This window comes from Salvelinus sp. IW2-2015, linkage group LG18 (genome assembly GCF_002910315.2).
Source record: "Salvelinus sp. IW2-2015 linkage group LG18, ASM291031v2, whole genome shotgun sequence".
NCBI lineage: Eukaryota > Metazoa > Chordata > Actinopteri > Salmoniformes > Salmonidae > Salvelinus > Salvelinus sp. IW2-2015.
In genome coordinates, this window is record NC_036858.1 from 39,491,150 (window position 1) to 39,504,302 (window position 13,153).

Consider the following 13,153-nt stretch of genomic DNA (forward strand, 5'->3'; position numbering starts at 1 on the left):
CATTTAGAACGAACAACTGGGTTGCGTCCATAGATACAGAACAAAAAGACTGAATGACTGTACTCCGTCTCGGGCCTAACAACACACCCGTGCCACTATATCCTCCAAACACAGGCTTTTCGGGTATTATCACTTAAAAACCAAGTGCTTCCACAGTGTACACTAAATAAATGCATTCTATTAAACTTTGTCTATTGGGAAATCATTTAAACTCTAAACTATGACTTTGGAGGTGCATTCCCAATCATATCAAGGCCCTGCAGAGCATCCTACTTCAATACATTAAAGTGATTGAGGCCGGATGACAATGCACTTTATGTGAGGACTTGATGTGATAGGTAGAGGAAGACATTTTCAATAGGTTAAATACCTCTGTCCTTGTTAAGCAGGTCACACTATGGATTTTCTTTAAACTGATATGATCACCTGCACCCCAGCCTCATTTGTTTTTACCCCATCACTAGTAAATGCTTTGATGCAGATGCCAGTCATAAGCAGAGTAACAATATACTGTACAAGTAGAGAAATTATGTAAACTAGTCTAAAACAAATGACATTCATGCATTACACATTATGTGAGCCAAACGTTCAGTCCATTTTGGGGAGTTATAATCAGGATTAGCTATATTGTGAATACTGATGTGGTGCTGTGTAAAACTATACATACATATATATATATACATGTTGCTTTCCTGCAATATGTTGAAGACAAGGCTTGCATACAGTTGAGTATGGTGAATGCAATGTGCATGCGTTGGTGGGAGGGATTAACCGCCAACTAGGGCAAGTGGCTCAAGGACTGCACAATTCCATCTACTCCAGTTCATTGCAGTATCTTCCTCATTCTGCACATTGCACAGTTTGGACAAGGAGACCAAATTCAGACTGCTGGCAGTTCTCATAAAATAAAATGGTTAAATATATGAGACAGCAGATCGAGTTGAAATCAGACGAGATCCTTTCGGAGTCGGGTGCGTCCATGGACCAACAGGATTTTAGCGATATGTCTGGATATTCCGACATTCTATATTCCGAATGTTCCGCAATGGACCAAATCGACACTTTTATGAAAAACGTTCAGGTGTTGCTGGATGCAGCAAATTACATTGAGAACAATGAAAAGAACAACGGAAGTAAGTAATGTAGGCTATTCTGGTGATTTCAGAGGCAGACTCGCCAAGGCAGACAACAATGGACCGAGATGGTTAGGGCGACAAAAGACGCGTAAACATGAGAGGCAACTGTCTGACTCCCCTGCTTCCATTTGTCTGATTGTGAATGGGCCTAATATTTCAACCTATTCTGCCAATGCACATTTGTTGAGATAATGCCAGTAAGTTTTTCAAATGAATCACTTGGACTGAACATATTTTGATTGGTTTATGAATGAGATATAGCCTACAAAAAAAACAATCCATGATCAAAAGCAAACCCGTAACAGAATTATGCTCTCACCCGTTATGGCATTTTCTACGAATGGTAGCATAATTTAAATGGCTATTCAAGTGCGCATTTTCCAATTGGATGAGACTTGACTATGGCCCCATTAATTCATTTTCTTAGAGACATGAATATGTCTAAACTAAACATATCCTAATGGTATCCATGAAGGTTGCCCTGTGTGCGTTGGACTGTCTTCCTTTGAGCTATGTCTTCATAAAATGTAGGCTACTTATTAAAATATTTAGGCTACATAATAGGCTTGTCGATTTATCAAACTCTCACTCACCTTATTTTTAAACATAGCCTAGCCTACTCAACACTGAGCATAGGTTTTCATTACATTTCTGGCAGTGGATATGGACGCCTGCAGGCCGAAGAAAAGCAAATAATTCGTAGGCCTATGCTTATTTATCTCAGACCAAATCGAACTGTGAAATGAGGCAAATAAACCCTTTAAAAAAATGGTTGAAAAGTCGGCATGTTGTGCAGAGGCTGAATAGAGAAGCTCTATAATGCCAGCCCTATTCTTTCTTTATTTCAATCAATTGCGCTTCCTCGTATCTTCACTGTTGCTCACATGGTTTCCACATGGAGCAAAATTGTCCGTTTTGATTGGACTAAACCCATGTTCCCGTCTAGAGTCCTTGCAGATACCCAATCAAACCCAGGTTAAACTTTGACGTCACATGTATTCTGTGGGATTTGTAGGTGTATACACAATTTAGGATTAGATCAAAAAATATATCACATTAAAACAATTCTGTTGTCATCAATCTCATATTGGACATTTTATTATACTTAGAAATAGGTAAAAACGTTTATAGCCTATGTTAGCCTATTATACATATTATAGTTTTCTATATGCATTTTATTGTCTAATGTAGCCTAATATAGCCTACTAAGTGAGATTTCAAAATTGGTAATGAATGAATAGGCCTATGTCTTGAAGAAAGTTTGTTGGTATTTTCCAATAAACCAATAAACCATACTGTTGAGAAAGTAAAAGACAGTGTTGGGTGAAGCTATAAGCATTTCCCCAAGTTTTACTAAACTTAAAAATACAACTTTTTTCTTTATATATATATTTTTTACAATAATCAACAGTATGACTACATTACTGTTTGCCAACATTGTAAGATTATTGGAAGCTGCAGCATATAGACAGGAGGGAGGGGTAGGCTATATGAGATGTTGTTTATTCATTCCCTGTTGTTTTGGGACTAGTTTATTGTCACAAAAAAAAGTATTTGTCTGACAGAAATTACAGATTTATAATGTAAGGCCTAATGTGTTAAAAATATACATTTCATCAACAGAATGTGAACATGGATATGCCTCAACATGCCCTGCAACTCAGAACAAGCATCATCAGAGACAACGGAAATTAAAGAATAAGAAAATTGACAATATTCACAACAGGTAAATGAATCTTGTCAAAATTATTTATAACTGTGATATTACAAATACCCATGTTATTACAGTTGCATGCTCACTCTTTGATTATTTGTGTATTTGTATTGTATTGACGAGACAGTTTACTGCACTGTTGGAGCTAGTAACATAAGCATTTCACTGCATCTGCTGTAACACCTGCAAATATTTGGACATGACCAATACATTTTGATTTGATAACATTTCGTTTTTACCCTTTCTTCATTATTGGACTTGGAAGAAACAAAGTACACCAAGACAGAATCTGTCAAACTAGTATTTTATAAAGCTTATTGGTAACATATCTTGTCCTTAGATTTTTGTCTATAACATAGAAATAGATAGAAGACTCTAGTGCCCAAAAGCCAGTTTTAGCATGGGCAGCGCCACTGTCACCATTTTGAAGTAGTAAACTGGGTGGGTTGTCCTATGGGTTAAGAAAGGATCACATGATTCCATCCGGGTCATCAGGAGGGATCAGCCAATGAATTATACTTGTGAGCAAACATTCCATAACTGCAGCTGGCAGTAAACCGCAAACCTTGGCCTTATACCTGTTCAAACAGCACACTCTAGGTGGTAGTATGCACCGTTTCAGTTTGTTTGCTAACTCATAGAAGTAGTAGAAGAAAATGGACAACTTCAAAATGGAAATGGCCTCAATGGCACTGCCCATGCTCTCACAGATGCCATAATAAGATATATACAATGATGCAATGTCTATCTAAGTCTATGGTCTATAATCTGTCCATTTTGTTTTACACCCAGATCAGCACACAATGAGCTGGAAAAAAATAGGTGAGTCAGAAGGGGTTGTGACTGTCATTCTGTGTTAGAGGCCATTGCGAGTATTTCCATTGACAGTAGTTATTGTTGATCAATTGAAGATCTCTGCAAGTACTGAATGTGCACTCATCTACCATTTTCTTCTCTACTCTGATTCCCCACCCGACTGTGATTTGGTCCATAACTGTGTAACATGGTGTAAAACACTTGAGTTACACAATAATGAATTAGTCAAAGAGATATAGGCCTAATATATCTGATGGTGCATAACCTGTCTTGGTGCATATCAAACATCATATCCACATAATCATTCAACTGTGCAGACTGATACATGGTTTGATAGTACACAAGTAACACTTAATATGTTGTGAAATCTGTTGTGAATGTATTGTAATGTTTCAACAAAAAGAAGTATAACTGCCTAATTTTGCTGGACCCTAGGAAGAGTGCAGCAGCGAATGGGGATCCATAATAAATACATATACAGGGATGTTGTTATGCTGCAAATTTCGTAACATGTTATGTGGTGTGGCAAATCGTTATATCCGGGGACTTTATCTCCAACTGTCTTTTCAAAATGGAACTTCAAGCTGATAATCCAAAATACTGTGAAGGCTAGATTTATTTAGCATATCCTGATGTTATTCTAAATATATTGACCCAGAATTTGAAAATGTAATGCTGGCTAATAAAGCGGCATATTTTACAGCTGGACTTATTTTATCAACACCTTCACAATTTCAAGTTTGTTTGTACATTAGCATGCTAGCATCCTGGTGGTAGAACAGAGATGTCTGTTTTGCAAGGCAAATCAGGGAGTGCAGTCCAGTACAGGTTGTTCTTGGAAGACAACCATACAATGTTTTCACAGTTGGAACTGGAACTGCTTGTTTCAGACAGTGTGCTTCCCTCCCCGTAAACTAAGCTTTTCTGTGCAGTGATGAGAGCTAATATGTAGAGAGCTGCCAGTGAGGGAATCATCATTGAACACAGAAGAGGGAAGGCCCAGGCCTCTGGATGATAATAGCTTAATCTCAGATTGCACTACACAGGGGTTTTCTAGACACTAGAATGTTCAGTTCTTATGGAGCAAAGGCCATGACCTTAAAACAAGATTGTCTGTATGCCTGTCAGTCTGGCTGACCTCAGCAGCTCTGGGCCCAGACTATTAAATCTTTCTATCCAACAAAATGGAAAATAATATAAATGGTCTGCTTTTGTAGGTCAATCTATTACTATACTGAACAAAAATAGAAATGCAACATGTAAAGTGTTGGTACCATGTTTCATGAGCTGAAATAAATGATCCCAGAAATGTTCCATATGCACAAAAAACACATTTCTCTCAAATGTTGTGCACAGATTTGTTTACATCCTTGTTAGTGAGCATTTTCCCTTTGGCAAGATAATCCATCCACCTGATAGGTGTGGCATATTAAGAAGTTGGGGAGATTTAAAAGGCCACCCTAAAATGTGCAGTTTTGTCACACAACACAATGGCACAGACGTCTCAAGTTTTCAGGTAGCGTGCAATTTGCATGCTGACTGCAAGAATGTCTACCAGAGCTGTTGCCAGATAATTTCATGTTAATTTCTCTACCATAAGCCGCCTCTAACGTCGTTTTAGAGAATTTGGCATTACGTCCAACCGGCTTCAGAACCGTAGACCATGTGTATGGCGTCGTGTGGGCGAGGGTTTTGCTGATGTCAAGGGTTTTGCTGATGTTGTGAACAGAGTGCCCCATGGTGGCTGTGGGGTTATGGTATGGGCAAGCATAAACTACAGACAATAAACACAATTGCATTTTACCAATGGCAATTTGAATGCACAAAAATACCGTGATGAAATCCTGAGGCCCATTGTGAGGCCCATTTTTTTTAAGGTATCTGTGACCAACAGATGCAAAATGTATGTGTTTTCCCAGTCATGTGAAATCCATAGAATAGGGCTTAGTGAATGTATTTAAATTAAATGATTTCCTCATATGAACTGTAACTCAGTAAAATCGTTAAAATTGTTGCATGTTGTGTTTGTATTTTTGTTCAGTATAATAACCAGATCAATAACTAATTACGTCCAAAGATATTCATCAATCGATGTGGAGCGGGATCATGTCATTCAAATCCAGGAATTTCGTCTGGATGTAGAGAGACCATTCCTATTATTGGTTTCACTAAAGAGTAGTCTGTTGTTTCTTCGCCCTCTTAGACGAGCACATCTCCGCCTGTGTTTGGAGAGGTTGAAGACACTGATCCCACTGGGACCAGACTGCAGTCGGCACACTACCCTGGGGTTGCTCAACAAGGCCAAGGGGCACATTAAGGTACTGTAGTCAACAATGCCACCATGGTGGTGTCATGGGGACCATGGTGTTATGGGATTTGGTGAATAGTGAATGGTTCAATGGAAGCCCCTTGCATATGGATAGAGAAGCTGTGTGCTCCCATGACCTGCCACAGCACTGCGGCACACAAACACAATGTGGTCTACTTCCTCAGCCTACAAATCACTTGCTATTCCTGGCTGCACACTTGTGGGCCTGGAAACGCAAGCAAATGCAACAGAAATGAGGATATACCTTTAATGGGTATAACTGATTTATTAAACATGATTGGTTAGAAAGCTTGAATTTTCCCATTTTATCCAGGTGTAGATATAGTCTGGGACCTATTTGTCACCCCCTTGTGAACTCTGAAAAATAATTTCCAATTGATCTGAAAAATGTTTGGTACATTGCTGTGTTTCAGAAAGAAATAAAAAGTGAAAGAAAGTGTGACTTGTATGCTTAGCCTGAACCAACCCAGCCGTTGCCCTTGTTTTCCTGCAAGCAGCAAATCCAGCTCTACATTTGGCCATTGAACAAAAATGTCAGGAATTACTTTGCCACTACAGCTGTTTGGATCTGTTGGTATTTTTAGCCTGGTCTGATGTGGATAAATTCACATATGATTATTCAGGCTCAGAAGAACACACACAGTCTGTCCCTCAATCTTGAATGGGCAGAATTTGTAAAACAAAAATAAAAACATTATTCGATTTTAAATATGTTTGCAAATGGCAGCGGTTGAAGATTCTATAATTTGTACAGTAAAACTGAATATCTTTGTCATACTATGTGCAGATGTGATCACAAAATGTGATAAATAGCTGCTCCTTATCCTACACCATTTATTTATATGCAATTATTATTCATAAAATACCAGTGGTGTAAAGTACTTAAGTAAAAAATACTTAAGTCGTTTTGGGGGTATCTGTACTTTACTATTTATATTTTGACAACTTTTAATTTTACTTCACTACATTCCCCCCCAAAATAATGTACTTTTTACTCCATACATTTTCCCTGACACCCAAAAGTACTCGTTACATTTTGACAGAAAAATGGTTCAATTCACGCACTTATCAAGAGAAAATCCCTGGTCATCCCTACTGCCTCTGATCTGGTAGACTCACTAAACACAAATACTTCATTTGTAAATTATGTCTGAGTGTTCAATTGTGCCCCTGGCTATCCATAAATAAATAAAAATATATATTGTGCCGTCTGGTTTGCTTAATATAAAGAATTTTTAATTATTTATACTTTTACTTTTAGCAATTCCATTTACTTTTGATATTTAAGTATATTTAAAACCAAATACTTTTAGACTTTCACTCAGTAGTATTTTACTGGGTTACTTACACTTTTACTTGAGTAATTTTCTATTAATGTATCTTTACTTTTACTCAAGTATGACAATTGAATACTTTTTCCACCACCATAAAATACCAAACAATTCTAAGGTTGATTAACTCTCCTCTGTTTGTGTGTAGAAACTAGAGGAGATGGACCGGAGGAGTCAGCACCAGCTGGAGAGCCTGGAGCGTGAGCAGAGGCACCTGCAGAGGCAGCTGGTCCACCTGCAGACCCCTGGAGGCGGAGACAGGGACAGAGTTCGTATGGACAGCGTAGGTTCCCCTTTGGCCTTAGAACACTCGGACCGAGGTGAGCCAACCATTCCACAGAGCTTAGTTACTCCCAGCATATTTCGGCTGACAGTGGCAATGTTACAGTGCCTTCAGAAAATATTCAGACCCCTGTACTTTTTCCACATTATGTTGTGTTACAACCTGAATTTAAAATTAATTACATTGAGATTTATTTGGTCATAGGCCTACACACAATACCCCATAATGTCAAAGTGGAATTATGTTTTCGAGATTTTTACAAATTCATACAAATTCAAAGCTGAAATATTATGGCAAGCCTAAATAACTTCATTAGTAAAAATGTGCTTAACTCACATAATAACGTGCATGGACTCACTCTGTGTGCAATAATAGTGTTTAAAATGATTTTTGATTGACTACCTCATACACATACAATTATCTGTAAGGTCCCTCAGTCGAGCAGTGAATTTCAAAGACAGATTCAACCACAAAGATCAGGGAGGTTTTCCAATGCCTCACAAAGAAGGGCAACTATTGGTAGATAGGTCAACATACAAAACAGACATTGAATATTAATTTGAGCATGGTGAAGTTATTAATTACACTTTGGATGGCGTGTCAATACACCCAATCACTACAAAGATACAAGTGTCGTTCCTAACTCAGTTACCGGAGAGGAAGGAAACGGCTCAGGGATTTCAACATGAGGTCAACGGTGACTTTAAAACAGTTACAGAGTTTAATGGCTGTGATAGGAGATAACTGATGATGGATCAACAATATTGTAGTTACTCTACAATACTAACCTAACTGACAGAGGGAATAGAAGGAAGCCTGTACAGAATACAAATATTGCAAAACATGCATCCTGTTTGCAACGAGGCACTAAAGTAATAATGCAAAAAATGTGGCAAAGCAATTAACTTTTTGTCCTGAATACAAAGTGTTATGTTTGGGGCAAATCCAATACAACACAATACTGAGTACCACTCTCCATATTTTCAAGCATAGTGGTGGCTGCATCATGTTATGGGTGTCCTTGTAATCGTTAAGGACTAGGGAGTTTTTCAGGATACATTTTTTTACAGAATGGAGCTAAGCACAGGCACAATCCTAGAGGAAAACCTGATTCAGTCTGATTTCCACCAGCACCGGGAGATTAATTCACTTTTCAGCAGGACAATTTATTTAATTTACATGTTTTTATTTAACCTTTATTTAACTAGGCAAGTCAGTTAATAACAAATTATTATTTACAATGACGGCCTACCCCGGCCAAACCTGGATGATGCTGGGCCAATTGTGCGCCGCCCTATGGGACTCCCAATCACGGCCGGATGTGATACAGCCTGGATATGAACCAGGGACTGTAGTGACACATCTTGCACTGAAATGCAGTGCCTTAGACCACTGCGCCACACACGAGTCCATCTACATTGGAGTTGCTTACCAAGAAGACAGTGACTGTTCCTTGTGGCTCAGTTGGTAGAGCATGGCGCTTGCAACGCCAGGGTTGTGGGTTGTGGGTTCATTCCCCACGGGGGGACCAGGATGAATATGTATGAACTTTCCAATTTGTAAGTCGCTCTGGATAAGAGCGTCTGCTAAATGACTTGAATGTAAATGTAAATGTTCCTGAGTGGCCGAGTTACAGTTTTGACTTAAATCTAAATGAAAATATATGGCAAGACCTGAAAATGGTTGTCTAGAAATGATCAATTTGACAGAACTTGAAGAATTTTGAAAAGAATAATGGGTAAATTATGCCCAATCCAGGTGTGGAAAGCTCATAGAGACATACCCAGAAGGTATGCTTCTACAAAATATTGACTAAGGGGTGTGAATACTTATGGGAATTAGATATTTCTGTATTTCAAAATCAATTGAATCCATTTTGAATTCAGGCTGTATCACCAAAAATATGGGGGAAAAGTCAAGGGAAGTGCATATTTTTTTAAGGCACTGTACACTTCCTCAAAATAGTCAGAATTAATCTAAGATAACTCAAGAAATCTGTCAGTAATATTGACGTTTTTGCCCGAGGTCTTAGTTGTGAAATTTCAAATCTAACTTAGATGTTTGGTGCAGTATTTCTCATGTAAAAAAATTGCATTACAATGATGTGTCTCATTATCAACAAACACTTCATTGAATAATCCCTACTGTTCAAATAAATTGTATTTATCACATGCGCCGACCTTACTGTGAAAGGCTTACTTACGAGCCATAACCAGTTTTTAAAAAGTTAATAAGAAAAATTTGCTGAATATACATAAGGAAAAATAGTAGCACAATAAAAATAACAATAACGAGGATATATACAAGGGGTACCGGTACCAACTCAATGTGCAGGGGTACGGGATAGTCGAGATAATGTAATATGTACATGTACAGTGCATTCGGAAAGTATTCAGACCCCTTGACTTTTTCCACATTTTGTTACATTACAGCCTTATTCTAAAATGGATTAAATCAATAAAAAAATGCTCATCAATCTACCCACAATACTCCATAATAACAAAGCGAAAACAGGTTTTAATATTCTTTTTGAGAATGCATTATAAATAAAAAACAGAAACACCTTATTTACATAAGTATTCAGACCCTTTGCTATGAGACTCGAAATTGAGCTCAGGTGCATCCTGTTTACATTGATCATCCTTGAGGTGTTTCTACAACTTGATTGGAGTCCACCTGTGGTAAATTCAATTGATTGGACATGATTTGAAAAGACACACACCTGTCTATACAAGGTCGCACAGTTCACAGTGCATGTCAGAGCAAAAACCAAGCCATGAGGTCGAATGAATTGTCCGTAGAGCACCAAGACAAGATTGTGTTGAGGCACAGAAAAATACCAAAAAATATCTGCAACATTGAAGGTACCCAAGAACAGAGTGGCCTCCATCTTTCTTAAATGGAAGAAGTTTGGAACCACCAAGACTCTTCCTAGAGCTGGTCGCCCGGCCAAACTGAGTAATCCGGGGAGAAGGGCCTTTGTCAGGGAGGTGATCAAGTACCCGATGGTACCTCTGACAGAGCTCCAAAGTTCTTCTGTGGAGATGGGAGAACCTTCCAGAAGAACAACCATCTTCGCAGGACCCCACCAATCAGGCCTTTATGGTAGAGTGGCGGAAGCCACTCCTCAGTAAAATGCACGACACACTTGGAGTTTGACAAAAGGCACCGAAAGGACTCTCAGGCCATGAGAAACAAGATTCTCTGGTCTGATGAAACCAAGATTGAACTCTTTGGCCTGAATGCCAAGCGTCACGTCTGGAGGAAACCTGGCACCATCCCTACGGTGAAGCATGGTGGTGGCAGCATCATGCTGTGGGGATGTTTTTCAGCAGCAGGGACTGGGATACTAGTCAGGATCGAGGGAAAGACAAATGGAGCAAAGTACAGAGAGATCCTTTGGTGAAGACCAAAATGAACAAAAATGTCACAAAATGTCATCATAATATACGCAGAAACTGTTCCGAACTGTTTCGGATGGGAAGCATGCGGAGGCCTTTAGACTTAATTTATGTAGAGAAATATGTTTCATACATGTAGTTATACATGAATCCACAAGAGGGCAGGCTAACCTACAAAATCAATGTAACCCTTTTTGAATTCAGTCTGTAACACAAAATGTGGAATAAGTCAAGGGGTATGAATACTTACTGAAGGCACTGTATATTATACTAAGAAACGGTTTGGTTCAGTTCCATTTCAAACCAGTAAATATAATTTACATTTGTTACAGTCTATAATGTAGCATTTGGTGTCATCAAGCATTAGTTGTCAATCAATATGATTATCTGATTACTAAGTGTGGGATGATCATAATAAAACATTTATCTCACCCCAATTTCTGTAGAAGAGATCGAGGTGGACGTGGAAAGCACTGAGTTCTCCCATGGAGAGTTGGACAGTATCAGCACCAGTGGCTGCAGTGACTTGGATGACCACAGCAGTCGGCAGAGCTTGGCCAGCGACGAGGGCTACTCCACCTGCAGTCTTAAACAGACCTTTTCCTCCTAAGAACCAGCCTGAAGCTCCTCATCCACAGCTGCAGTCTAAACTGGCCTTCTACTAAGAACCAGCCTAAAACTCCACTCCACCTGCAGTCTATAACTGGTACTGTACAAAGAACCAGCCTGAAGTTCAACTCCTCTTGAAGTTTAAAACTGGACCACTCTTATTAATCAGCCTAAAAATCAACCACCTGCAGTCTAAACTAGCCTTCTCCTCCCAAGAACCAGTAGTTTAAAGCTAAACCCCACCTGCAGTTTTAAAGTGGACTAATCCTACTACAACAACTGTAAATCTTGCCCCTGATGTGGGCGACTGCACTTACAGTCTAATGTTACCTGTATCCTCCTAAAACCAGCACAAAAACCACAAAACCAGCCAGAAGCTCACCAGTGCCACTTTCCCCCCCACTTTGGAAACCTCTAGCAGATGACCCTCTAATAAAAAAAACTATTCTCATCAATCACCAAGCAGGTCAGTCGCGCTTCTATATCTGCACTCCAAACCGGTTCTCTAATACGGTACCTACAGGTTGAATAAACCACAATTACACCTGAAATCTTTGACACAAGTCACCAATGTTATTCCTAATTTATTAGAATATAATTGAGAAATGTAGTATTTATTTTTCCAATATTTATTGTGTTGTACTGTATGTCTTGGTCACACTTGAATTATTATTTAGATGTGTTGACAAATGTAAAGTTAAGTCTGTTGTGGTTTTGAACTGAGCATTGTTTGACAAGTTATCCCAGACAAAAGCTAGTGCAATGGTACAGGACAGGCTAAAAGTATCACTCAGTGGCCTCTTTTGTGAGATGATTGACATCAATCCCCCTTGAGATTTCAAAAAGTAATATTGTTTGTATACGGTAGGCAGCTATAAGCTATCCCGCACTTCCCAAGCACAATTCTGAAGCAATAACACTTATTGACAGTTATGTCAACTCTTGAGTTGGCTGTTTTTGGCACACAATTTTGTCCGTCCAACACCACTTGCTTGTTTTGTATGCAACTTCAATAGATGTATTAATTACAAATAGTAATCAATGGTAAGATAAAATGGCTGTAAAAGTTGGAACAAAAAAGTAATGGTGCATGTGTATTGAATGTAACTTTCAATTGTATTGTCATGTGCTTTGGATTGACCCGTTTTGAGAGCTCATGTCTTTGTAGCATGAACAATAGCACATGGCAGAATGTAATTTGAGTTTTGAATCACATCCTTATTTAGTAACTTATTTTTTGTATTGTAGTTGAGAAGCATTCCAAAGTTAAAACCCTGAAGCTGTATATTTTGAGTATTTGTCTACAAAAATCACACTGCAAGACTATTCCACTAACCAAATTGGACATTTCATCGTATGACCATACCCATATTTTTGTGGTACAACTAAAAAGATTATCACCACCAACTGTGTCTTAACGTGGCTAAATTGACTCTTGCACAGGTTTCTTAGTTCCAGGAATTTATTCAATGTCAGTTTTGGGTAATTTGTCAAATGCATTTTGAAAAAGACTTGGACTAAGAAAGTGTCTCTG

General features: G+C 38.6%; 1 protein-coding gene across 2 annotated transcripts; it reads left to right on the forward strand.

Moving 5' to 3' along the window:
* The first annotated feature begins 767 nt into the window (after positions 1-767).
* On the forward strand, positions 768-12,159 carry LOC111978037 (max-interacting protein 1-like). 2 transcript variants are annotated; one of them, XM_024007799.2, is made up of 6 exons: positions 768-1,133; positions 2,760-2,862; positions 3,643-3,672; positions 5,870-5,984; positions 7,475-7,646; positions 11,457-12,159. In XM_024007799.2, exons 1-6 carry the CDS (start codon positions 911-913, stop codon positions 11,618-11,620), a joined length of 807 nt encoding a protein of 268 aa, XP_023863567.1. In that variant the 5' UTR covers positions 768-910; the 3' UTR covers positions 11,621-12,159. The 2 variants fall into 2 exon arrangements, with proteins under 2 accessions (XP_023863567.1, XP_023863568.1); XM_024007800.2 differs by lacking the exon at positions 3,643-3,672.
* The last annotated feature ends 994 nt before the right edge of the window (positions 12,160-13,153 follow it).